At 42.8% G+C, this 27,472-nt stretch overlaps 1 protein-coding gene across 8 annotated transcripts in view; it reads right to left on the reverse strand.

Moving 5' to 3' along the window:
• Nucleotides 1-307: 307 nt before the first annotated feature.
• Nucleotides 308-27,472, reverse strand: part of mcf2la (mcf.2 cell line derived transforming sequence-like a) — a 47,115-nt gene continuing 19,950 nt past the window's right edge. For 5 of the 8 annotated variants that reach the window (XM_046382306.1, XM_046382307.1, XM_046382305.1 and 2 more), the window contains 30 exons: nt 22,394-22,477; nt 20,928-21,042; nt 18,660-18,750; nt 13,011-13,124; nt 12,751-12,867; nt 12,472-12,621; nt 12,233-12,357; nt 11,953-12,067; nt 11,736-11,855; nt 11,157-11,348; nt 10,896-11,087; nt 10,597-10,750; nt 10,454-10,506; nt 10,247-10,326; nt 9,984-10,050; nt 9,759-9,874; nt 9,199-9,268; nt 9,008-9,100; nt 8,828-8,920; nt 8,600-8,725; nt 8,166-8,387; nt 7,963-8,055; nt 7,808-7,886; nt 7,647-7,719; nt 7,128-7,558; nt 6,254-6,328; nt 4,347-4,456; nt 4,127-4,239; nt 3,616-3,719; nt 308-3,095 (listed from right to left, as the gene is read on the reverse strand). In XM_046382306.1, coding sequence (XP_046238262.1) covers nt 3,016-3,095; nt 3,616-3,719; nt 4,127-4,239; nt 4,347-4,456; nt 6,254-6,328; nt 7,128-7,558; nt 7,647-7,719; nt 7,808-7,886; nt 7,963-8,055; nt 8,166-8,387; nt 8,600-8,725; nt 8,828-8,920; nt 9,008-9,100; nt 9,199-9,268; nt 9,759-9,874; nt 9,984-10,050; nt 10,247-10,326; nt 10,454-10,506; nt 10,597-10,750; nt 10,896-11,087; nt 11,157-11,348; nt 11,736-11,855; nt 11,953-12,067; nt 12,233-12,357; nt 12,472-12,621; nt 12,751-12,867; nt 13,011-13,124; nt 18,660-18,750; nt 20,928-21,042; nt 22,394-22,477 — 3,647 coding nt within the window. In that variant the 3' untranslated portion in view covers nt 308-3,015. Of the gene's footprint in view, nt 3,096-3,615; nt 3,720-4,126; nt 4,240-4,345; nt 4,457-5,119; nt 5,272-6,253; nt 6,329-7,127; nt 7,559-7,646; nt 7,720-7,807; nt 7,887-7,962; nt 8,056-8,165; nt 8,388-8,599; nt 8,726-8,827; nt 8,921-9,007; nt 9,101-9,198; nt 9,269-9,758; nt 9,875-9,983; nt 10,051-10,246; nt 10,327-10,453; nt 10,507-10,596; nt 10,751-10,895; nt 11,088-11,156; nt 11,349-11,735; nt 11,856-11,952; nt 12,068-12,232; nt 12,358-12,471; nt 12,622-12,750; nt 12,868-13,010; nt 13,125-18,659; nt 18,751-20,927; nt 21,043-22,393; nt 22,478-23,613; nt 23,960-27,472 lie in introns of those variants that run through there. The other 3 variants (XM_046382311.1, XM_046382312.1, XR_006842643.1) reach the window with 3 other exon arrangements.

Raw genomic sequence — 27,472 nt, forward strand, 5'->3', positions numbered from 1 at the left:
TGGATAAAAGAGGCCGAATGTTGGATAGTGTACATATTGGAACAAACCCCAGGCCAAATTATGACAGTCTGAACTGGAAAAAGCTCATTGGAGTTCAGCTATCACGTGGTTGAAGTTACAGTTCCGGATAAAAATGACTTAATTCATAACACTAAGAATTTATCTGCTTGATCATATGTTGAACACAATTTTTTTAACTCTTAGAAACAGGTATGCTAAGCTAATAAAGGGTACTGATTGATGGAGTTCTGAAATTTAGTGTTGCTAGTTGTAATAATAACATTAAAGAAAGAAAGGCAAAATCTCATAGAGGAAACCATCTCAGACTTTATTAAAGCTGCTTTTCATTTTACATACAATACAGAATTACATATTTACAAATATACACAGATATTTCTCATTATAATATCTTCATATCAACACCATATTCAGTAGATACAGTAGGAAAATAAAGACGGTAGTTGCTGCAATGTGCTGCATAAAAAGAAACTAAAAAATATAACCCTTGTCATCTGTCCATCCTCCGAGTCAAAAGTACAAATGATTCAATAACCTTTATTGTGTCATCGTGATTAAACACTGACAAGTTTAGTGCCCGCGTCAGCTTTTTCAAGAGGGCAGGAAAACTCACAAAATACAACAGTGTCTGGTAAAAAATCTTGCCTCATCCAGGGCTTTTTTTGTTTGTTTGTTTGTTTTTTTTTAACACGAGAGCTCTAAAACAGGGGCTATGGAGAACATGCCACAAAGAGTGACGATACACAAAGCGACGAAACATGATCCCCTTCACAATATACATGCTGTCGAGGAAAACAACGTGAGGTATAGAGGACGCATCTGTACAAGTGGAACACACACATTTCTCAGTCTTCAACAGAACTTAAGACGGATCAACACGTAAAGCCAGCCACAGTTTACTCTGCTTCAGCTCACAGTTTGAAAGGCCTGTAAACTAGTTTCTTCCTTTTTTCTGGAGAACAATCTTTCCTTTCCCAGAGAGGACACGCTTTGAGTGATTCGACTGTAAATTGAAAAAAAAAAAAAAAAAAACTAACAAAGAAACAGTGGTTTTGTTATGTTTGTTATGCCGGTGGGCAAATACAGTAAACAGGTGGAGCTAGGTTTAATGTAACAGCACTCTGCTCTTTTTAATAACAGAGCACCACATTCAACATTACAGTCGGAAAAAAGGAAGAGATTGTTTTACATTGCGCTTTGCAGATAGATTAGATAGAGTAGAAATCTTGGGATATAAAAAAAAAAAACACTTGAAAAAGAAGGTAAGAAAAAAAAAAGGTGTCATTGAGGGCAGTACAGCTTCATTGTTTGTGTGTGTAAAGAAGGGCATCGCAGCATTTCATCCTCATTTCCACTCCAGGGCCAAAACAAGGCCAACTAGGGGCTTCTGTCGTTATTATTATTATTATTATTATTTGTTTGTTTTATATGACGATTATTTAGCTACATCACGGTGTCAAGTAAACAAATACTGCTCTCAAGGCTGGTGGCGCGAGCATGTTGCGAAGGTCTGGGCCCCAGTTAGTCCTGCTTGTAGAGAAGTGGCGAGTGTCACATGCCTGAGCGGGGCTGGGAGCACAGGGAGGGGACAAAGCCTGCTTTTGTTGTTGCAGTGCAGACCAAATATAGGTGAGCACAGTGGCAGTGAAATAAAAAGTGGATTTAAATGCAGTGTATTGACATGTATGGATTTTTAAACTAGAGGTTATGGGGCTCCTGGGTAAAATGCGATCATCAGTAAACCCTGAAATGCATCCAGCAGTTGTTCAGAATGACTCTTTCTGTCTGACCTCTATCTTCTCCACACATCTGGAGGTTTGTGACATCCTTTTGTTGGGTTTGTTCAGAAGAGTGCACACACACACACACACACACAGAGACACACAAAGACGTGTATGTTGACACAAGCAGGTATGCAGTCACACCTGCCTGCCCACACAACATCTTGGGCTTCCTGAGAGGTAAATTCAGAGCAGTTCAGAGGTGAGTTATAAAAATAAAGAGGTGTAGTAGCTGCTCCAAGCTGCCGCTCTCTGTGTGTAAGTGATTTGTACTTGTGTGTTGGAGAAGTGCAAGACCACCAGGTAGTGCTGTTGGTGACATTCACCCAGTGAGATATTTGACTCTGCGTTTTAATTAGCAGTTAAGAATACCAGGGTTATGGGAAGCTTGCATCAATGATAATGGAATACAGCGTGACAAACCAACTGCTTCAACCCCTACAGGGATCGAACCCGCGACAAACCAGACCCAAACGTTTGACCTGCACAGTGGTGCTCCAGGATGCGCCGAGAGCGTTCGTTCTTGTTGCAGCCAGCTGCCAGTTTTCACAGTGTACGATTAATATCTGACACCAGGTCTTGTAGTATCTGTACCTGTAGGTGTTTCACACAAGAATCTGTCGCTGTGCTGCGATGTGATCGACCTTGACGTCGATAGCGACAGCACTGCGAGCCGCAGGCGGCTCACGCTTAGTGCAGATGCTCTTTAAATTTGTCCACTTTGATGCTACATAATCAGGAGGGTTAAACAGAGCGCTGAAAAATGTACATTCAGGAAGCTATGAGATTAAAGACATTTAACTTTTCTCTGGAGTTTGCAGAGATTTTTAAAGACGACCTGACAGGAAGTGAGGCATCACAAAACGCATATGTTGAGGAACAATTTTTCCCTGATATTTCAGTTATCTGAACCTTCTGCCAACGGAATGAACAGTACAAATGCCTTAAAATTCTACCAACATGCAGATCTTTTTGAAGGTAAAATGAGATTATAATACTGAGTTTAAATAAGCTATTTCTCATTTGCAGTTAGACAGGGGACAGTAAATACTGTAAGTGACAGAAACATAACGCAGAGATACGATGATTGCTTTGGTTTTTCAGTGGATCCGACAAGCTATGAGGTGGATTTGTGATGAAAAGAACACGTCAAATCCCAGACTCCTGTCAGGGTCAGCTTTAGGTTTTGTAATTCCACCTGGACAGCGACTGCGGGTCAGGGTTTGATGTCAGAGTAGCTGGTGTAGGTCTCACTGCAGCTGGAAGAAGTGCTGAGGTTCCCGGAGACGCTGCCATCTGCAGGACAAACATGCAAACAGCAACAGCTTTGTTGACTTTGTTCAATCCAAGCACCTGTGTTTAGACAGTCAAGACAAACCCTCACGCCAAGGGCTCTATTGGAATAAACTGGCCATTAGCAAAAATAATATTTATATTACATTTAAATAATTAGAAAATTCTAGCAAAGCTCAGAGCAGTGCATCTTTCTCAGGTGATACTTTTAGAGCAATAACACAAAGGCTAGCAGTCGACTTTGTCAGCAGTGTTGCTTCAGGACAGAATTTTTGATTTTTTTGCTCTCATGCAAACATATTTGCAGGAGTTCAGATGTCATCTGCAGGAGAAAATATGATGTATTCCATACACTCGCATTTGGAAAACTAAAGTATCCATAGACTGAGAGGAATAATTATGACGACACAAATGTGGACATGGCCAGGCAGCGATTCAAGAGGAAGAAGACATTATTGTCAATTCAAAAAAAAAAAAAAGTGTTGAACAACAGGCGTCAGCAGACCCAACATAGTCTGAATACCTGAGCTGCTGAGCGACTGGGATGATTTGGACTCTGAGATGAGGCTGAGGAGGTTCGCTGCTGCCACCCAGCCCTCTTTACTGCTGCGAAGATTCTTCACAAACCTACAGAGGGTGACAAACGGTGACTTTACCCACAACTAACTGTAACTACCCATTTATATAGCTTACTTATTGCTCATATTTATTAACAGGCTTTGGGATAAACCATGTTAAGTCTAGCGAGAGAAGGAGTAAGACAATTCAAGAACCTTTCAATGACTTTTGTTCCAAGAAGTCAGCTTGCTTTTATAACATGTAGTTTTTACACTCTTGGGGCTAAAATGCTAAAACATAGCCAGATGTCTGAAGAGATTTCATTGGATTGACAACTCTCAATTCCATCATTTTGTTAACAAAGTAGAGCCCTGAAAGCACTTTCCTGTACATGTATGATATGTTCTGAAACGAACAGTCAAACTAATATAAAGACTTTTGATCTGCGTAAAAACTGGATTTGTTGAGACGCTTACCACTGTCCCTCCTCTCCTTCTCTGATCAGCTGGACCACATCACCACTCTTGACAGACAGCTCCTGAGGTCCCGCCTTCTCGCAATCGGCTACCACCGTATATTTTCCTGGAGCCTGTAGGTCAGCGAGGATTTAATGGAGTCAGGTGCCCCAAACCAACCAACAAAATATATTAAAAAAGACGCTGACTGGGAACCATGTATTGAATGCAAAACTCTTACAAGCTTCTTTCCTATTTCATCCTCGGGATCAGAGTTCATGGGGTCCTCGCCGCTGGAGTACCCATCATTCTCTTCCGAGGCGTCCACCGAGAGAGACGCCTTGTTCCAGCCTGTAGGAGAGGAGGGAGAGGAGAGGCACAGGTCAGAGGCGAAAGAAAGTGGAATCATGAGAAGTGGGGAAAAGTAGCTTGTGAAAACACAAAGTTGAATCTGTGTCACTCACACTCCGTGTGGCATTAAAATGTTCAAGTCAAAATGTGTACAATTCATCAGCAAACAGCTGATCAGAGTAGATTAGCAGGGATATTCTTGGTTGGAAATATATGTGAGGCGAGATGTTTTCTGCTCAGAAAGAAATGTGAATTTCGCCAGGAGCAAAACCGAATGCCACACGGAAAGCGAGTTGGGGTTACACATGAATCTGCCAGGAGGAGTAGAAAACCACCGGATCTTTTATGGTCAAATCTGGACATTTACAAACACACTCAAACACACAAAAGTCAAACCGAAATCCCAGAAAAAGGGAGCAAAGGAGGCAGCAGACAGATCCCAGTAAAACACGTCAGGATTCGTGATCAAAGAAGAGATCTGAATCACCGGGATGCATTTAAAGGCTGCTCTGACTTGACAGTGACCCAAATCACCCAATAGTAGAAGAGGAGTGAATGATTGATTTTTGAGGTAGAGTAAAACACTGCATTTAGCCTATAATTGAGGCTTAAAATCAACTCAAGGCTAAATGAAAGGAAAGTGGATATTCTGCTTAACTTTACCTCCAGCAAAATCAACCATGACCACCACAGACCACAGCAAACACCCACAACGGCTCATCTTCAGAGCGCCTCTGTACCTTGCCGTTTGCTCTGTAACAGACTAGACGTACTCATCCATCTGACTCTGCTCAGAGTGACAAGGGGAGCCGGCTCTAGACGGGGAGAAACAGCCGGCGAATCAGTGAGGCAGCTGAACTTTAGCTGGGTTAGCTGCTCGGTCAGTAAAAGGGAGGCCGGTGTAAGAGCATCGTGTCCAGAAGGTGGACCAGGAGAATAACTACAAAATCCTTACCAATAGAGATATGCAGGGTTTCATCACGCTGATGTGGTTATTGTGACATAAATCATTCATCCATTTGTTTAGTGTTCCCCAGTGAAAATAGACACAGCATCTTAAAGTATTTTGGGAAACATGCTTGTTGGTTTCTTGCTAAGAGTTTAATGAGACAACCGATAATGCTCTCATCTCTGTACTGTGCAAACAGTATGTACCGTAGTTTGGAGCCAACAGCCCATTAGCTTAGCTGAGCTTAGCATAAAAGCTCAAAATGGGGGAAAACAGCTAGCCCGGTTCTGCCCTAAGGTAACCAAATCTGACATTTCCCATGTTTAAAGCTAAGCTAAGGTAGCTCTCAGCAAGAAAGCAAATCAGCACAGTTCCCAAAATGTCTACAAGACTTCGGTGATGATGACAATTATGACCTGTGAAAAAATGGAAAAATGTCGTTGTGTGCAGTGTGCAGGAGAAAAAAATATCACAGAGCATCTGCATATTTCAGAGAGACTTTGGAGGGTTTTTGTTGATCTAAATGTGAGAAAAAAGGGAAAATGAAATCTATGTAGCTCATTTAAACAATATTTCAACCCTTTAAATAAGTGATCTGAAGACTTGCAGGACCTGCAGATTTTTCTCTCCACACATATACAATGTACTGTCATAGGGTGATAGTAATTCTATTGGTGGATTAATGATTGGTATAACATCATCTCTGGTTTCATCCTTCTATATGAGACACAAGTGAAATCTACAAGATGAAAACACACAAGACTCAAGTACATTTGAGTGGTGAGGGATGGGAAAATGAATGACAGCCTCTAGAATTAGATGGCTCCTGTTATGGGATGACAATATACCTTTGAACCCAAACGGTGTGGGGTCACTCTTGACCAAGTGACGTTTGGAGCCATGCTCAGGGCTCAGGGCTGAGCCTGGCCACCGCAGGAAGGAACAAAAGTGAAGATAAGGAAGAAGAAGAAGTGAGAAAGGGAAGCAAGACTTTAACTGTGCATCAAAACGAGCAAGAAACTTTTGGAACTCATGTGACCTCCAGTCTTTGATCATCATCGGGCAAAAAAAGTTTAATTTAGTTTTAATCCTAATTTGGAACTGAATAAAACAGGAACTGGTTAATAACTCTTTCCCTCACTACTAAAGGTGGTGTAAACTTGTACAGTAGGAGACTACAGAAGTGGCAATGTTAGACCTTTACCAGCAGGAGGCAGAGTGTCGGCAACATGAAAACAGGCTCATCAGTTCACCTCACAGCCAAAGCCAGCTACAAATACACGATAGATCAGGCCCTAAATCAGGTTAGAACTAACCTCTGATCAAAAACAGAGCACCAACTGGCCCCAATTTTTTTGGGAAATGATGGATATACTGCAGTTTAATTTGCATGTATGTACTGTATTTGTAGTCTGGTGATACTGGTGATAATTGAACACAATCTATACCTAAATGGATTCAAATAAAAACATTTTGGATTTGAGATAAATGCACATTACAATGCAGTATTATTAATACTAACATACTAATAAGTTGCTAACATTAGCCATCATGTGAGGCTGTAGCAGTAAATTTCTTTAATATCCTCAATGTATTTCAGTGAGAAAAAAACGTTGCTTTATTGCTTATTAACTCAAATTTAACTTTCTTTCATCTTTATAAAGTCACATCACTAAACTGGTCAAAGTACTGTGTGCCGATTTTTACGTCTGCTGATGTTACCTTTCGGGCTCTTGAGATTGCTGAAGCCCTGCAAAGTAAAACGCTTTTTAGCCACTGAAGACCTGTCAGTGGTCGGACTGGTCACTGGTTCATCTGGAAGCAATGGTTTGAAATGGAAGGCGGGAGGAAAATAACAGAGTGTTGCAGTTATAAAATAAATAAATAAATGTAGCCCAAAATAAGAAAAAATGAGGACATAGAGAAGATGACGGTGGTGAAGAAAAGAAGAGTTCAGATCAGTTTCCACTGCAGCTTTCAATTGGACTATGGACAAAACAAGAACATATTTCCTGGGTGCAGCATTCATAAAACCTTCACCTTTGTGTTTCGGTGAAGAAGAGGAGTTGACCTCAGATATCGTGCTCGGCTCCGCCTTCTTCTCCTCCTGCTGCTGCTTCTTCTGGTTTTTCTGACCACTGCTACGAAAGGGACTGAGAGAAGGGAAGAAGAAGAAGAAGACATTGCAATTAAAAAAAAGCATCTTATCTGTGGGTGTACCTTATGTGGCTAGACACCAACCTGAGGGAGGTGGAGGTGTTGTTGCTGGTGGAACTTGGAGACACAGAGTCTGAGCTCTTCTGCTGACTGGCATCTAAAAGAGAAGACAGTTTACTACAGTTACAGACGGGCGGGTAGAAGAAATGCAAACCAGCTCGCATGGCTCCGTGAATCCACAATACCTCTGCAGGCTTGGAGCTGTTGGGTCAGAACTTTGCGGATCTCGTTCACCCACGCTGTTTTAATCTCTGGTGTCGGAGCCTAGGAAACGACAAAGCATTAACAGTGATAGGATTTCTTCATCATCTATGGTTGTTTGAAGGCTGAGGGACCTTACCTGGACTATAAAAACCTCATCTCTGGAGTTACACCAAATCTCAAACTTCTTATTGTCTCCTTTGGCGTTCTCTGTAATGCCCACCGCACTCATCTGAGACACGAATGAAAGGAGAACACACAGTCAGCCAGAATCCTTCGCTGCAGCTGCCCGCCCAGACCTCTCTGTGCAAATAATAACCTGTCTGACCAAAGTGAGCTTACACTGAGGGAGTGTTTGAAGCTGTAAGACGGAGCTTTCTCATAGCCCTCCCCGTTCTCCTCTCTCCTCTTGCAGAAGAGCAGGGCCTTCTCATGCAGGAACAGGTGCCTCTGCATGGGCTTGAAGCGGGCCAGGTCCTTGACTTTGGCGTGACCCTTTTTGTGCTCCGTCCACACGCTGAAGGAGCCCTGCATCAGCAGGCGGCCCAGATCTGACAGGTTGCCCTGAAAAATGGGGAAAGGACAGATAGATATTGGTGGTCTGGGCTACATACACTAATAAATACTTCAGGCCTCTAAATTTGAAAATACTTCCTTTTACAAATCTGTGAGAATCACCTTAAATGCCTCTCTAAAAATAGTAATTAAGTTATATTACACATGCTCCTTAAAATTCCTTGTTTTTTTTTGTTGTTGTTTTTTTACATAGGTCTGACCTCATATCCTGTAATGGCGATGAGGTGCATGGAGTCATTAACAGCCTTAAGGATCCCCAAAATGGAGGAAAGGGCTTCCTGTAGGTCATCAGAGCCATCGCAGCCCTTACTATACTTCAACATTTCCTGCAAACACACATCAAAAAGCAAGCGGAGCATACAGTGAGTCTTCCCTGTATGAAATAAACACACACGGTCACAGATAAACAGAACATCAACACAGCTCACCTTAAGCAGTAGCTGGTATTTGGTGATTCTCTGGACAGGTTTAAGGAGGTAGGAGTCCAAACCGAGTTTATGTTCCAGCTTCTTCTGGCACTCCTGGTTCACAAAACAAAAACCAATGAATATACTTCATTTAACATTCTTACGTAAAGGAAGGAGCTGCTGCGAGGTGAAGGGTGAGACCTGGAAGAAGGCACAGTCGGAGCACTGTCTCCATAGGCTCTCCGAGCGGGGTTTATTCTGGCAGTAGGCCTCGTAGATCTGCAGGTCCTTCATCTAAATAAAGAGGACAAAACAGGACAAAATGAAATTATGTTTGTCATTGATTTGACTTTTTATTGGCTCTCTTTACGAGTAATAAAGTAAGTGCTCACCCTTTCTAAAAAGCAGCGGCCCACAAGTTCTGGGCAGTCAGTGTACGCTTCCAGCTCCTTTAGAAATGTCCTGGAAACACAACAACATGAAAAAAAAAAAGACTTAGAGAGCGTGGATATTAATGTTTTGATATGTACGCTTATTCTCTTTCTAGCTGAGCGTTAGATGACAAGACTGATGCCACTCTCAAATCTGAAACACAAATATGAGGCTGCAGTGCGCGGCTGGTTAGCTTAGCTTAGCTTAGCTTAGCATAAAGACCAGAGACAGGCCAAAAATAGCAAGCTTTGCTCTGTCCAATGGTAAAAGAATCTGTCTACCTATTTCCCAAAATCTCTCACTGGAAAGAATGAAAACAAAAGACACAGTCTGATGGGGTCATGAAGTAGCATGGGATCATGGGAGTTGAAGTCCTCGTTGTCAAACAACCACAACTGCTGATAAAAATCTTTCTGACATTATACAGTTTTATTCAAGTTTCCTCTTGTTGGGTTGTTTGGCTCCCTGTATGTATTCAAGTGCATGGGTGCACATGCAACTGTGCATGAAAGAAGCGCACCTCTTATGAAATTGATAGATTTCAGACATGTTGCCGAACAGAACGTCCTTCTTGCTTAGCAGGGTGCTGGGGATGAGGTGAGCCATGGCAGGGTTGTCCATCTCTGCTGCATAGCCCTGGAGTTTAATATTAACATACGTTACATCAACACGCTGACTTCAATTTGTCATTTTCTCTAATTCGTAAATGCACATTTTGCTCAGAACATTCGTGACAAAAGCTCACCTCCAGCACACACAGTAGCTCCTCCACATATGCTCTCTCTGTCTCCAGCAGTTCATTCATAACATGGCTGAAACACAGACAAGCATACTGCAGCCTATTAGGGTACTGTTATACTATAACCCTAAGATGAGACGCCAGTACGTAAATATACATAAATATACATTTTATACCTTAAATATAGCAGAAAGATAGCAGAAAACAACTATTTGCTGTGTAAATATATAATGGAGTTACTTTTAAAAGTGTTACATTTGACCCCTTACCGCCGAAGCACTGCCAGGTTTTCTTCTTCTTCTGAGAGAGAGGCATGCCTGGTGCCACCATTATGTACAGGAGACTCCACCTGAACACACACACATTAATATGCAGTACGATCACACATATTCACATATTTTAATAAAAAATAACAGATGCTGAATGTTTGCTGAATTCGACAGTATTCACCACCACACAGCTGATCAGTCGCTTACCTTTTTGCAGATGGCGTTATCTGCAGAGTATCTTCTCTCTTTCCTCTGCTGATCTGAAGGACATACGGGAGAAACAAGGTGAGATGAGCCCAGATACACGCAGCTCTCTTTCATTAAAACATCACCTATTGATCCAGGCTTACTCGGAGAGGAGAGCGGAGACTTCACTTCAGGTCTCGGCGCAACTGGCTGGACTGGTCTGGTCTGTTTGGCGGCGAGCTTCTTCAGGCTGATGCGCCTCTTCTCAAACATCTCCTGCACTGAGCTTTGCTTCTGGAAAACTCTCTCTACCTGGTCCTGATGGAGACCAAACATGACCGTAGATATTTTAATAATTTAACTAAAGGGGATATTTTGACTTTAGGAGGAAGGTTCATAAGGCGCGCAAAATCAGTGGAAGAAATGGTATTTATTTAATCTGTTAAATTCGCTTCCTGCTGACCCTGAGCTGAGGGGTGAGCGTCGCCTCGTACTGGCAGCAGATGGTGTTGCGGTCGGCGAGGGTGTGGAGCGGCGCGGTGTCCAGGTATCGCTCCAGTTCTTGCAGAGCTGCTTCAGCCCCATCCTGAGACTGACAGCGGTCCACCGGCTGGCTCGCCAACAGGAAGATGCCCTCCTCACACCATCGGGATGCCTGACAGGAAAAGCTTTATGAAAATCATGGAAAAAGTTGCCACATGCGCAATCTGAGCCGCGCTCGTACCTTCTCCAGCGCATGGTGGAACTCCATCGCCCTGAGCAGGAGGCTCTTCTTGGTCCTCAGAGTGGAGCTGATCTCCTCGCACACTCCCCTCAGCTCGCTGCACTTCGGCCTGATGGAGTCCTCGGCATAGTGGGAATTTTCTATCAGCCTGTCGCCTTCGCCAGCCAGGGACAGGGCACGGTCTAGAACATCCTGTTGAAACATTAAAGATGTCCATTGTTAATATGAGCGTATGCTTAAGGTACACACAGAGCTACTCTGTTGGCTAACAGCAGCACAGACATCATCCATCAATGGCTGACAATAAAACAACCGCCTTCTCCTCCTCCTCCTCCTCTCTCTCCATCCTAAGGTGCTCAAACTCTCTTCTAAAAACCTGGACACTAATAATAATAATAATGAGATTTTATGCAGCGTGTTGTGTACTAGTAGTACTGTGAGATGGAACAGGCCGTGACATTGATTATATCATTAGCTGTATGGCTTCAAGGATGCCTCACAGGTCAAAGTGTTGAGTGTGTGTTTTCTCCACCAGGCGAGCAGCAGGATGAATCAGGAATGTGTGTGCGTATGTCTTACACAGGCTTTTTCCTCATGGCCGCCGAGCTCTCGCAGGACGTGCTCAGCATGGGCGGGGCTCACACTGACCTCAGAGAAACCGGACAACCGCTCCGACATCACATCGAGGTGGGCGCGCACCTGAGAGCACGCACATTGTCAGGTTAACGCAGTGCACGAAAGCGAACAAATGTAATGTACTAAAACTACGTTTCCCATAGTTCTCCTCTCCGCTCACTTCACGGAAGTGCTGCTCAAAATGGCGGAGCTGTAGACACTGTTCCAGCTTGGTGCGGTGACGCTCCCAGAAATCATCAAACGCTGTCTCCGTTTCGTCCAGCTGACCCAGCAGTCTGAGAGGGAGGAGGAGGAGAGGAGGGGGAGGAGAGGAGGGGGAGGAGAGGAGGGGGAGGAGGAGGAGAGGAGGGGGAAGAGTGACAGGAAGAGAGGCAGATTTATTGAAGCATTCAGTGACAACCTCCTCATCCATTTATGCATCCATTCATCCCATCCTCTACCTTTGTACAGTAGCTAAGTTTTCCACTTCATCATAAGTCATGCTGTATTCCGGGTCTGTCTGTAGAGGCTCGTTGATACAATCCAACAGACGTCCCCCTTGAGACTGCGCCACCTGTAGGTCCTCCTGGAAATCAAACAAAAAACTGAGTTCATCACTAAAGCTCACCTAATAACATTTATGTGAGAAAGATGGGAAGTAGAGGGGGACATATGGCTGGTAGAGAAAAGCATTTCCCACCTTCATTTTATCCTTCTTCAGAGAGTGTGTGCACAGCAGGCTGGTGGTGGCCTCGGCATCGTTAGGTAATTCCGTTTCCGCGAGCTCAGTGCCAAACGCCTGCAGGGTCTGAGCCGTAGTCTTCACCATGAGGGCGAATGCCTCGATTGCCTGCAGGACGATGATGCAGAAATTGATGTATGCAAACAATGGAATCTTTTATGCAGCTTTTAGAAGACAAAATGTGCAAAAACGCATAAAACTGTGTCTGTGTGTGTGTGTGTGTGTGTGTGTACACACAGTGCGGTGTGAGATCCAGCTGTCATGGCAGTACTCCTGGGTGCCTCCCAGCTCTGTGGTCAGTTGTCCTGGGTCGATATAGGCGTGGAGCTCAGTCACTGAACTCAGCATCACCACCTGAGAAAACACATGCAATCCAATGATTACACTAAGTCCTGTTTATTTATTGATTTTAAGAACTTAAAAAGCAATAAATAAAGAAGGCAACAAAATGTAAAAAGGAACAACAGACACACGCAATATACAAATCATACTGGCACCTTCATTTTGAACTCATCCTTGTTGAACTTGAACAGGAAGTCTGACAGAGTCCGCTGGAGGAAAGTAGTGGGACGCAACACCAGAACCAAGTGCAAGTTCCCTGGAAATGAACCCTGAGAGAGAGGAAAAGACGTTTGACAACAAATCAAAAGAATAAGGAGCAAGCACCAGTGATCTGCACCAATTCAGATTTTGAAATTTAAGGCCTTAGTTAGAGACTGGTCACAGATGCCATTTTTGATTAATACAATCAAATTAACAGACGGTGTTTGCTTTAATGGACCTGGTGATATAAACTTCGTTCTAATTTTTTATTCAAATAACACAAACATATTTGTGAAATTCTAATGATATTGTGGAATTGCATTCTAATTTTCAGGCTTTCTTTCTAAATTGAATAAAGTCCCCTTTGGGCTTCCGTAAGTTTCAGTAAATACAGTAAAAGAAGTTCACGCAGCCTCCAGGTTCCAGGAGAGGTCTAAAACTGAAGGGAACCTTGCCATCCCTCTGCTGCAATCCCCGAACCAACCATGAACAGAGTTTATCTGAGATTTAATATCCAGCAAATCTCCCACATCTCTCTTCGCACTCGTTCCCTTGTTGCACTTCCCCTCCAGAAAGCTGTGACTACAAGGTAAATTAGTCCTGTGACTCTGGGAGTACACACACACACACACACACACACTTTCATCTCTCCATCTCCACACTAACAGGTTAAAAGCGTAGAATTGCCTTTACACAGACAACAGCCCAAGAGGGCACTCAGCTGAAAGGGTATATCAGTTATGGCTTCCTCTAAAACCCTGGGTGACTTACGCCGCCCTGTTAAGCATCATAAATCGATGTAGGGTGACACGTGTGCACACACACACACACACACACAAGTGCACACATAACACACGTGCAGGGCCAGAGGCATGCGTGTGACAAGGCCATGAAATTTTTAGCGTTGTCATAAATAAAGGGGAAATAATAAAAAAAAAAAAAAAACAGGTGGAGATTCAAGAAAAGATTCAAGTGTTATGAAAGATTTTAAGCTTATTTTGCTTAAATCTTGCTGTAGTATTTAAACTTCTTTTGTATTGGATGACCTCCCATTCAAACATCACAGGCTTTTCTGCTGATGAAGCTGTAGCTCTTGCTGTGTCACATCTTTATTGATAGGGTTTTTTATTTTCATTTCATCCTCTACCCGTATGGAGGGACACTTTGACAGTGAGACACTGTTTAGGTTGCACATGTGATGATGTGACGTGCTCAGTCTCTACAAAATGGTGCCACCCACTGACCGCTTTGCTCTCGCGCATATCCACATGCACATCTGGAATCCCAGACAGCATTCCGGAAAAGCAGACACGAGTGCTTTGACAAAATGAGACAAACAAACAAACACACCGTACACGGTTTTAATTTAGTCGGCAAAAAGACCCGCACGCGCACACACACATACACACACATCATAGTCATGAAATGCCTGCACAGCGTTGTCATGGAAACCATTCTCCTTGGAAAATGCATGGAGATGGAGAGAGAAAGAGAGCGCATGACGGAATGCACGCAAGAGTGATGATACAGAGAAACAGTGTATGTGTGTATGTGTGCGTTGTGTGTGTGTGTGTGTGTGCGTGTGTGTGTGCGTGTGTGTGTGTGTGTGTGTGTGTGCACAACAAATGAAGAGAGAGAGAGTAAGAGCCACAGGATGGCTGATGTCTCCGTGTGGAGGAGTCTTCTAAAAGTGGTGATGGCTCCAATCTTCTCCTCCAGTCATTTATTTTTGACTCACTCACACAACGCACACACACACACAAACACACACACAGCCCGCTGTGATGTTGCGACGAAAGACAACCAGGTTGGAAAATCGAACGCCCGTTCTATGTGGTTCCAATTTCCACCTGAGCATATATGAAGCAACAGCAAATCTGCAGGAAGCAAACTGCAACAATAAATAATTATCTATAGAATAATTGTTACTCTGCCACCAAGAATGAGTGCATGGTTACATATACATTACAAACATATTCTACTATTGAGCGAGTTCTTCTGCCAACACCAAGCAATACATCTGTGACTGGAATCCATTAAATTCAATAAACCCTGCAAGGTCTTGGTTTAATTTGTACCTCTGCATTAACATGATAATAAACAATCTGCTCCGTGCCCCCCCCCCACCCCCCCTAGGACAGATGAACACAGGCACGCTAATGCGCATACACACCCGCGGACACACACATTAAAGTGATGCACACACACCTCACAGAGAAGGGAAAAAAAAAGCACAGATAAATAAATGATAAGGATTAGACTATCATTTTCTGGTGACCAGAGTGATTTATATTCATCCAGTGAGGAAGCAGGGAGGGGAAACCACTCCAGTCATGTCCTCTAATGACATCCACGCTGCTCTCCTGGGAGCTGGATAGCCACCATGTTCAACCACCTCCCTCTGCACGCCCCCCTCTGTCTGTACCCACCGCTTTTGGACATGAAAGAAGTCCCAATTAGAACAAAGAGATTCAGAAGTGAGTCTTGACAGGGCTGCTGTATCGTACCTGTTTTTTTTTTTTTTATAGCTGGTGGTATCAAATTCAAAGCTTCTTGTATAGAGCCATCTGTGTCTTCGCCCTGCAGCAATGTTCCTGCATGCTTGAATGACTGCGTATTTATGACCTTAAACCCACAAAGATGGGCTGCAACAGAGACGAGGGCGTCCCGTCGTCATTTGACCAGAACATGTGGATTCACCCTGTAAGCGCATATGCATGATTAAATGGAAGCTAATTGTTAAAGGATCCAAAGGAGATACTGAAACTTTCATGACAGGAAAAGGACAAAAAAAAAAAAGATTAAATTGCAAGAAAAGAACACTGACATGGATGTTTTATGCTTTCCAGGGCAGGAAACTCTTGTTTTAAGTGGTCATTGATTGAGGCTGATGAAGGTTATAAATTGCCTGAATGGCCCTTTAAAGTGATTAAATTTTCCTCAGCAAATAAGTGTGGAAAATCTCACGATTTAAGGCTCAACTGTGGAGTTTCTGTAGCAGTTTCACAGTTGCATGTTTCACAGTGATTATCCACAGAGGTCAAATGTCATGCTCACTTTTATTTACCGCTATAGTACACCACTGGTCACAATCAACATGGTGTGTGTGAGACAGCATCTGTGCATGTGTTATACACTAATCCCCGCCTTTATATGACAACAATTTTTTTTTTTTTTCTGTCCGCTGGGGCAGGAGCCAGCAAATGGCAACAGGCGACCTTGAACGGCCTTGATGAAGCAGCGCGTCTCCCGGCAAGACGAGCGTCCTTCATTTCCCCAGCGAGGCTGCTGTGTCATTGGCTGATGGACAAAGCAGGAAGGACCTCCAGCACAGGCGAGACTCCTCTCACCACCTGCTCCTCGTGCCTTCAGGTTAAGTTATCATGCCTGCCTGCTTCTATCACAAACACTCAACACATTCTGCTCCTCCCACATGAAAGGATTTGAAGCTGAAACAGCTTGTTATAGACTAGATAAGGAGCTGACTTTGATGACAATGTCTGGATTTAATGTTTTATCCCAGGGATTTGTGATTTGTTTACACTTTAATACATTATTCACCCCTTTTCCTCCCTTTTTATGTGCAACATTCTCATTTGTGTCCAGAGCATTCGAATTCCTTGCGTTTCCTCAAACCATACCATCGGCGCAACATCGCGGCCTTGATAAACTACAACTGCAGCCAATGGACCAAGCACCTCAAAGGCAGAACAAAGAAGAGATGCAACGGATGGAAAAAAAGATCCTGCAGAGAAGCTTCTGCTATCACGCTGATAAACCTCTAACTACCTCTCTACATCATACCGTTTCTGAGACACGTTTTATCTTGATGCAGCTTTATTGCTATTATCTTTCTGTCTTTCCTGAGTTTTTATTGTCCTCTGTGAGAGCATAAACTGCAAGAATCTGTCTGACAGAGAGAAAAACATTTTATAGAAGCGATACATATCTGCAGGAGTCAGGAGGATACTGATTTTACTTGGGTACCTGTTTCCTCAACTTTAAAGCTAGGAGAAGCAGATCAGTTAGCATAGCTTAGCACAAAGAATGGAAACAAGGGGAAACAGCTAGCCTGGCTCTGTCCAAAGGTAACAACATCTACCCACCTACAGTACCAACACCTCTACAAATCACATATGAACACCTTAAATCGACTTTGTTCGGTCCAAACACAAACTATGGCTCAAAAACAACAATTCGTGCTTTTTATACGGGGTGTCTCACGTCATGTCATGATGCTATTTCACACTTCAGCTTCATCATTAATAACTTTGCCTGAAATGATATGACTGTTTCCGTGTATTTTGGTTTAGTTTTCATTCCTTCCACCTGGACGTACAGTAACACAAATAAAGTGAGAAAAGACAATTACTAAACAGCCCATCAATGTCCCTTTCAAGGACACGGATTAGGCCAGTCCAGATTATAGACCTGGAATGGGCCATTATGACTGGTGGGGGAGTATCTTAAGTGTGCAGGTGTGTGTGCACAGTTAAACAGTGGAGCTCAGCTATGAAAGAAAGGAGCTTCATGATGATTTATTCTCACATTGGGGACAGTTTCTTAGAAATACCATGGAAAGACCATTAGCTTCGATGATAATCAGGGTCCAATTAGCATATATTAGCATATATCTGCATACATTGAACACATTTAGCCATGTAATACAGGATGAGCGCCTCAACAGCAGATGTGTTGGCAGGGGTCGATAATGATTTAAAGTTGCAGTGTGTGAGGGACAAGGCAAAAACCAAGAAAGCCAAAAACCGACTACTGTCAGGACTGTGTTCTTGACTCCTCACCCTAACTGTTCTTTCACATCATGTTCCTATTTCTACTGTTTTTAGGACCTCGGACAAGCAGCAATCAGTAACTTTGATCCTCAAGTCTAGCTGATGTAAATCCTCCACTCCTTTTCTCCTCTCTCTGCTGGTTTAATTTTCTGCTCATGAATCTCTTTTTCCTTTTCTCATCTCCCTGGATTTCTTCACTTCCCATCCTCCCTCTTGTACTGCCTTTTCAATTTATCCTCTTCGAGAGGAGTTTACACTGTCCAAGAAGTAGGCTAGTAGGCTAATGGTTCAATGCTGATGGAAAAAGAAAAAAAAAAAAAGAAATTAGAGAATGACACTAATGGCTCACATGGTTTGGTATTTCTATTTCTAACAGGACAGGATCTCACTGCGCACACACACGTACACACACTATGTTCAAACGTTGCAAGACTCCACCACCCACTCCAGCATAATACGCTATTTTTAACTCCACTCTTGCCTCGTTCCAGCATCCGGGAAGAAAAAAACTCAGCTATTTGCCAGCGCGCGTCCTTCGTATGCACATCTAACGAAAGAAAACTGAAACATGTGCACATAATGTACAGTATGTACAAGCTAGCAAACACACACACATAAGACCGAAACATCCAAAGAGTATTCAAAGTGGGAACAAACCAAATTAGACATACACATAACTGCACCCATGTTTAAACAAGCAATAAACATGAAGAGTAATGCACACACATGACAGCTGCTATGATCAATAAATGATGCGCACACACACACACACACACACACACACACACACACATAAACAGAGGGTCTTACAGCGATGCGGAGCAGGGTTGCCCTGACGGCGGCCCATCGGTCCAGTCGTCTGTCGATGACCAGGATGAAACCCACTCCTGATGCTGCAACACTGCAGGACAGAAACACACACTGTTATCACCAGGGAACCATCTTTGTGTTTGTGTCTCCATGTGTTTGCACATCAGATCTACCAACTGTTAAGATGTAGACATCAGGTCGAACTAATCTACTCCAATAACTTTATGCATGGATGTGATGTGTGGCTCCAACACAAAGAGTCCCTTAGTGAACTCCAGGGTGTCCCTAGCAAGATCCATGTCCCATTAAATACATCTCTCAGGCACCACCCAATCACAGGACAAATACTGTAAGAATGACTTCAAATCCTCAATCTTTGCCTCCATCTTTGTTACCAATCAGCCATTACTATAATATATTCCTGCACTGCATTTCCCAGACATTGTTCCTCTCTCATACAGTGAGACAGGTGATGGGATTCCGTGTTTTAACAAAAACATAAAACATAGCATATATAAAAAATAAAATAAAGGCACTTCAGTTGGCTTTTATGATAATGAAAAAATATATAGCATTTGGGATTAAAACACGATTCTACAGCTTGCTACAGACTGTAGCCATCATTTGTCATCAGTGATGATTATGAGCGAGGCCCTTGTGATTACTATGGCAACCTTGGCTCCGTGGTAATGTGTGTGTGTTGTGTGGGGATGTGAAAATCTTTCCATTCATTCCACAGGCGGTGCCATATGTAGCAGCCTCATTAAGCTAATGTGTGTGCGCGTATGTGAATGCAACATTTCCGGCAAAGGTCCTGCTGGACAAATTGACATGCATCCTGACACCTAAACACACAGGCAAATCTGATGGACACACACACACACACAGACAAGCACACACACACACACACACACACACACACACAGTGGGGCCAACATACGAATACTGCTGAGCTGGTCCATCTGGGTGTCATAATTAGCCAATTTTCATTATTGTCTCTCTCTCTCTCTCACACACACACACACACAGACATATTAAGAAAACGAACACACTACCCAGTGAATGCTGCAACAGCAAATCCTCAGTCCATCTCTACTGGAGAAAATATTCAAACCACACAAATGAAGCCGGCTGAACGGGTAAATCTTTGCTATTCCAGGACAAAAAAAAAAGAGAATAAAATCCTTAATATCCCATTGTCATCATCCACCAATAATCCATTCCTCCTGAATTTCTCCTTATTCCATTTGTTGTCAGTGATCAGCTCCTGCATCCACAATCATCTGTTTGCAGAGGGAGAAGAGGTGGCCGTTCACCATCCATCTCACCGCATCTCCCTCCTCCTTTTCCTTCTCCCTCTGCTCCTCCACCACCTGCTTCCTACCCTCAGCCAATCACAACTAAGCACTGCATCTTGCTGTTCTCCCACGGCCAATCGGAACTCAGGGAGCAGCCGATTGGCAGCTGGGTGCAAATAGCTGGTAGGGGAGAAAGGGAGGGGACTCAGAGTGTGTGTGTGTGTGTGTGTGTGTGGGGGGGGGGGGGGGGGGGGGGGGGATATGAAAGATGATGAGCCACAGAAGAAAAATTAATGAAAATAAAAACAAAACTGAGGTGGCCATGACACATACAAATATATGTATGTGTAGGGAGAGAAACAAATACATACATCTTTCTCCTCCCCTTAATTATGTGTGAGTGTGTGTGTGTGTGTGTGTGTGTGATGGGAGTGCAGCACTCAGCAGTAAAGGAAATATTAAAAAAAAGGGGAGGGGAGGGGAGAGGGAGGAGGGACTGAGAGAAAGAGAGAATAAAGCAGGACAGGAGGAGAGAGGAAAGAAAGAAGAAAAGGAAGTGCATATCATGATTTAATTTAACAAAACCAAGTGGCAAATTTAACCTCAATTCAATCTCTGAGCTAGTTATTAGGATAGTTTGTTTTGAAAAACACTTAAAATTAATATCATCTGATTTTGAATCTCCAGAATGAAATTTTTGTTTGCTCTATTATTCCTCTGTTATTATCACCTTTATCCTTTTTGTTTTTCATTCTCAAAATCTCTTTTTCTGCAATCTTTCCTTTTCTCTAATCTATTTCTTTACATCCTCTGTGACTCTTTCCTTGTGGCAGGCCTTTTATATTGTGCTGCCATCTACTGGCTCCACCTGGTATTGCCTCTACACAAACCGTTCACAGTTTGTGACTTTGTTGTCAAACCAAACGAATCTGCACAAAAGATGCAGGGTGCATGAGTGCGTGATGCCAACCTGGGGACACTGGTGAGGTAGTCAAGGACATTCTGGACCTCTCCCTCCTCCAGCTCGCCGAAAGCTGGGAATTCTGGGAAGACGATGATGGGGCTCCCGTTCATCCCACGGCCCCCTGGAGACAGAGTTCAGGAACAGACGGGTCAGAGTGACATCCAGGTTTTGACATGTTGGTCCTTTAAGTCATGGACTATAATTTTCTCAAAATTCAAACAAAGTTTCATTTTTTCCCCCAAAAAAGTAATAGTTAAACTGCACCATATTTATGTAAGTAAAGGTTCTGACTACGTCCTCTACCACTGCATATCACACACTATACACTGATTAATAATTGTATATTCATGGATTACAGGAGTAGAAACCTGTTTTATTTATTTATTTATTTATTTTGCAAATCTATTTGGGTTTCAGTCACTGCAGGAAGACTTAATGATGACCCTTAATTTAACTGTTTTCAACATTTTACACGAGAATTTCAGACAAAACACTTAAATCCAAGGATGTACAAAAACAAAAGTTTAAAATCAAAAGAGCCTCACACACACACACATTCACTCGGCCTCCTCTTTAGTTGGTGGGTCAAGTTGCAGAGCAAATCATCATGGCGTTGAATTATTCACATGCCGTCGCTGGGCCAGCGTTATCGTCATGGTAACCCCACACAGGGCCCTGAGTGTGTGGTTTTTTTGTGTGTGTGCATGTTTTTTTCATGTTGCTTTGTGCAGTTCTATGGCAGTGGTTGCATATGTTAAGTTAGTGGTAAAATGTCAAACTTTCAACTATAAACATGATTCTTATCATAAAACTTTTCATCGCAAGATGTCTCATAATACTCTCATCTGTTAGCTGCATCTGCCTGTTTACCTGTGGAATGTTCCATCTAGACAGGTGTCCTTTAGAGCACATAGAGAAGATAGCTAGCTAGCTTGATACCTTGCTGGCTAGATAGAAAGATACTTTTTGATCAAGGGAGAAATTCAGCAAAAAAATATGATATGACACAGATTTTGCTGGACAGCACAATGGTGGCTATTAGCTAAAAAAAAAAAAAAAAAAGCTAAATGCCAAAATTACTTTATGCTAAAAATATCTATAATGCAAGAGGAGTACAGACAGAGAGAATAAAAGACAAATTCACACAATTGAACTCGGAAACAACAGTAATTAACAGCATCTAATTTCATTTCATTTGTTAAACTAATTCAACATTATTGGGTCTACTCGTCCTTTTACTTCAGCCTTTTACTTTTAACGTAGAAACAAATGTCACTAACAAATGTACACAGCTGCAACTAATTTGCTTTAATTATGCATCTCTTGCAAGCCACTTATCCCTAAGCCCTATGCATGTAAAATTACGGCAGAAACCACAGTTAAGTTTGAAGTGACCGACTGACCCCCGGTTCGTGCAGCGCTCTGCGACCCCGGTGCGTGTAACCCTCAGGAGAAAAAGAAATCAAACTAACCTGGCAGGATGGCAAACTGCTTCTGGAGTTCTGAGCCAATTTCTGCTGCACACAGAGGACCATCATCCCTCTGCAGAATGTCATCTAGAGAAAAAAAGAGAGACAAATTTATTAGATGCTAATGTCTCTAAACAATAAAACACGTCCTTCCTACTTATTATGACACTGTAAAGCTGGAGGCCATGTTGGAAGTTCTAATCTCTATGCAATTAGGGAAAGCTGAGTGCACTTCTGAACCCAGAGCTGAGCAGTCTAAACTGAACCGAAAAGACAGTTAACATGCTGTTTATTCTATTGACGAGGTCCGCTGACCGTTACAAAGGTCAAACGGGATCAGACGACCGAGATGAAGAAGAAACAGCAGTTAAATCAGGCTATGGGGAACATTACAACGTTATGATATGGAGCCAGTAATCCAGTGTGACCTATTTAACAGCCAACAGCTGATATTAACAATTACCAATACAGTCACTTTTATAATCACATAACTTTTCTGACAACCACTACTTTAATTACATAAAATATATAATAATATTTAACCTTAGCTCTTTAAACCCTCCATATTTGCTAGACCTGTTATGAAATAGAAATGCACTGTTAACATAAAATGTTATTACAAAGAACGATTAATTCCTTGTCGTTTTTTTTTTTTTTTTTTATGTCATCAAGGTTGGGTCAGATCACTTTGCAACGTAGTCAACCCCATATGTAAATAAGAAGGACAGATGGAAATGAAGAGAAGAGAAGAGAGAGAGTGGAGAAAGTGAGATGGAGACACTAACAGGAGATGAACTAAACAGCATTTGGATTTCCTCTTTCTCTCTGGTCAAGCTGGATTACAGTAATCTCATTTAGCCCTCTGAGACATGTACAGACAGACAGAATATGGAGATGGAGGGAAAAAAAAAACAACATTTGGTTGCCATCAATGACCCATGCATGGCAAACACAATTGTGTACCACCATGTGTGCATCTGTGAATAAAAACTGAGAATTTTAGCGTGTGTAAAGGAGCATCAGTGTGAAGTGCATGTGTGTGTGTTTGTGCGTATAGACAAAGGCTGGCACTGAGGCTGGTGTGAGGGAAAGCGTGCCGAGGTTTCGGAGCAGTATGGTGCGGCTGGCATTGAGAAGCATTAATTATCATCGATGTGCAAACCAAGCAAACTGTTCACATTTTAGAAAAGAGCCAGATACCTCGGATCCCTCACTCTACTCACTTTGGGAACAGGTTGAGGATAGAACGCTTATTTTGAGTGTCAGCGTAGCCAGACCCCCAGTAGGGAACCTCCAGCACTGGACCAACCAGTGGTGTAACTTCACCACTCACTCAGTCAGGGACAGACGTTCAGGTTTAGAGGGCTGGTCCAGCCGAAAACACCCCGTGATGGCAACCGTCCTGTTGCAAGACTGTGGCTAAACAAAAGGCTCATGACCAAACAGGATACCAAAGGAACCCGCACAATATACACAAATCACATGACAAGCGTTCTGCATCATATAGAGAATCTTTTACTTTTAAGTATTCTGCAAGAAAACTGCTCATCCTGATGTTTGTTAGATCTTAGAAATCTCTCACCTGTGACACTCAGGACACTGGTGTGTTGATGATGATGAAGAAACCCGACAGATTAAGAGCTTATATCCTCAGTAATGCACAGCGTGTAAGCATACCATTGGCTAGACAGTGACTCACACCACATACTGTAAGTTTTATGTCTCACGTGTGGTCCACTCTTAGCACAGTGCAGCAAGGTGAGTGTCAGGGTAGGCAGCTGCTGTTTAAGTTGCTTTACAACGATTAAACGGATGAGAATCTGTTACACTGGATGTATGCGGCACAGACACATGCACGCAGTAATAACGCTAGTAAGGCGCTGGACATGGCGCCAGATATCATGGATTACATGAAGATGACAAAGCAGTGACTCAGGAGCCGTGCAGCTCGTGCGCACAAACACAAGAACACCCCGGAGGAAACATCTCTCGCAGAGATGGAAAAACATACAGCAGAGGCAGAAGGGGAAGGAAATATGGAAGGTGGGACATGAGTGAGGGATTTATTGAAGGAATTAATGAGGCAGAACAAACTGAAGTAGAAGAGTTGGAAAGGAGAAAGGAAAGAATAAAGGAAGAGATGGTCGGGACAACATATTAAACAGGGAGCAGTTTAGAGAGATGGTTAACGTGGCACTAATGCAGGTCCACTTTAATAGACTGTAGCAGACCACAGAGGTTCCTGCAGAGCCAACCGGCCTGTAATTTAACCAAGAAAAAAAAAACAGCAATTCTGCTATAATTAGCTTCTTCTAGCAGAAACCAGAAAGGGGGAAGAGAGAGAGAGGGAGAGAGAGGGGGAGAGAGAGAGGGAGAGAGAGAGGAAGAGAGGCTGTGCTTTGAAATGTGACTAAACCTCTGAACAGTGCTTTTAAGCAAAGCAAGGTTCTGTTTAAGAAATGTTTCGACGTCCAAACTGTGTGTGAGCAAGCGTGCTGTCATGTGTGTGTGTGTGTGTCAGAGTGCTGTCGGGCCAGCTGTCAGTTTAATGTGTCAGCTCGTAAGCTCTAGCTAAGACCCAAACTCTGGAACGCAGCCAGACATGTGCGGTGCTCCCTGACTCTACTGTATCTACATAACTTTTTAAATGTTGTCACACAGAAAAACCCCCGAACTGAGTTGGTCATTCAGAAAGTGCTGAGCAGGGATCAGTTGCTGCTGTGCATTTCACACAGGGAGCAACTAAAACGAGGTCAAAATAACCTTCCAGTTTCCCAATATTCAAAACACTAAGAATTGAACTTTTACAGCAAATGTACATCAATTCTATCAGTTATCTGCCTCCTTGATTACTCACAACCACAATAAAATCCCTAATATCATGCAAATACTTTGAAACCACATGATGTAGTCAATTATAAATACACACACATATATATATAATACACACACACACACATATATATATATATATATCTATATATATATATTTATATATATATATATATAAAAAGCACGCATGCCCATAGGGGTGAATGGGGCAAACATATCAGACATTCAGGCGTCAGGGCTGTTTTTCACTGTTTTTTTCTCACTTCGGTGCTAAAAACTCCCTGCTTTGTCCTCATTCCAGTGAAGAGAATCAAACTATAGCTGCAAGTGAAGCCCTTCTGCACAACACACACACACACATGCACACATGGGAAGTGGGGCAACGCAGGCCAAACACAAATAGTGATTATGGGGGGCCTAAAAAGAATGTCCCCCCCGCCTCCTTGTACCCCCCGCACCCCCCTTTGCCATTTCATTCATCCTTTTTTTTTCTTTTAATCCAGGGGCTTAGCTGAGGGGCAAACTAATAAATAACCCAACAATATTCCTGTTAAAACTAAACATCACACCTTTCATTTCTATTTTATTAGGCTGACTTCAGCTCCACAGGATTCTCTGTATTCTTATTCACCCATTAGACGTACTTTCAAGTCACTTTTGCTCTTTATTATGCCGTGACATAACAATATTGCATGAACATATGTCGGAGCATTAAAATTTCTGTGTTTAAATATGAGACAAACTGCGTGTGTGCATGTTTGTATGTGTGTGAGAGAATGAGCCCTGGATTTGGGGAGGTGAAAAGATAGTGAAGAGGAGGAGGAGGAGGGGGTGGGGGGGGGGTGGCTGGGAGTAGAGGTGCTCTCGTCTCAGTAGGATGAAATGGAGGACGGGGTTTCTTTACACATGCCTACATATTTAATGTGTTGGCCTGGCGCTAGCTGATACTTTGGATGTGTTTTCTCTATGGCAGGAGGTTTTAGAACTACCGAACGTAATAACTGTAAAATACACACCGACAAAGTCCCCGAAATTACTGACATTTATTGATATGATATTAATGACTATTTTCACAGCTAATTGTGTTGTTTTTTTTCCCTTGAGCAAAAGTGATAAAAATCCATGCCAGCACCAGCATCACAAATTTAGATGCTTTTTCTTTCGTAATGAATCAATGTGCTGGAACCATGAGGCCAGTGTCGGGCTAATCAAGTGATGTAAAGTAGCATTAATGGATTTCAAACTGATATGGGCTAAAATAACAGTCCAGCTTAAAAACGTACAGGCTGATCTCTGCATCTCATCCCGACACACTTCACTGTGTAGACGCCAAGACACACTTTGGACAGGTCAGTCCTCTGAGGTGAACGAGAGGCAGCGACTCAATTAAGCCTCACAAAGACACAGTCCATCACACACACACACACACACACACACACACATACACCTCGTCCTCCTTTGTTCTGCGGTCAAGTTCCTGCAGGAACTGAACAATGTGCTAAACACACGTTGTTCAGTTCAAAGAAGCTGGCAGCCAGCTGTTCTCTGCTGGTTAATGACCACCAGTGCTGCTGGCTGGTCAGAGTTCAAAGCCAGAGGAAGCTGACTTCACACACAACCCTGGCTGTTGACTATGACAAAAAATGTGCATGACTTGGTTGACCTCAGAGGTACACAACAGAGCGAGTGTTGGGTCCTCAGCCGCACAGAAACGGTCAGAAGGAGGCACTGAAGAAATGGACAACAGTATGAACACAGTATTGCTGGGATCAAAGTACTTTAGACCTTTTTCTCTGATTTCAATATAGTCTAGTGCACTGAGGCTGACGTGGCACAGAGCAAGACAAATGCCTAAATAATAAATATAAACAACTCTCTCTTTCCCAGCATCAAAACTTGTAGCAGAAGTTTCAAAATGTAGATTTTAGTAGGATTTTGGTCAGAAGTAGAAAACGAGGCCTTTGAGATTTCAGAATATAAGACTCTGAATGCAAACTGTTACAGCTTGCATTCAAGCCGAGTGTGATGATTTCTCTAAAATGTGCGTTTCTTCATATTTATTACATTTTATTTTTATTGCTTACATCTGCCCAACCCACACAGATGTGTGTGTACTTACAACAGCAGTCACTGTGCCCCATTGCACAAAGCAAAGCTCCATAAAGACACGGCTGGATGAGTGGAAGAACTTGACTGGCCCACACAGAGCCCTGACCTCAACCCCATCCAACACCTTTGGGATGAACTGGA

Source organism: Scatophagus argus, chromosome 24 (assembly GCF_020382885.2).
Source record: "Scatophagus argus isolate fScaArg1 chromosome 24, fScaArg1.pri, whole genome shotgun sequence".
In the NCBI taxonomy this organism is placed as follows: domain Eukaryota; kingdom Metazoa; phylum Chordata; class Actinopteri; family Scatophagidae; genus Scatophagus; species Scatophagus argus.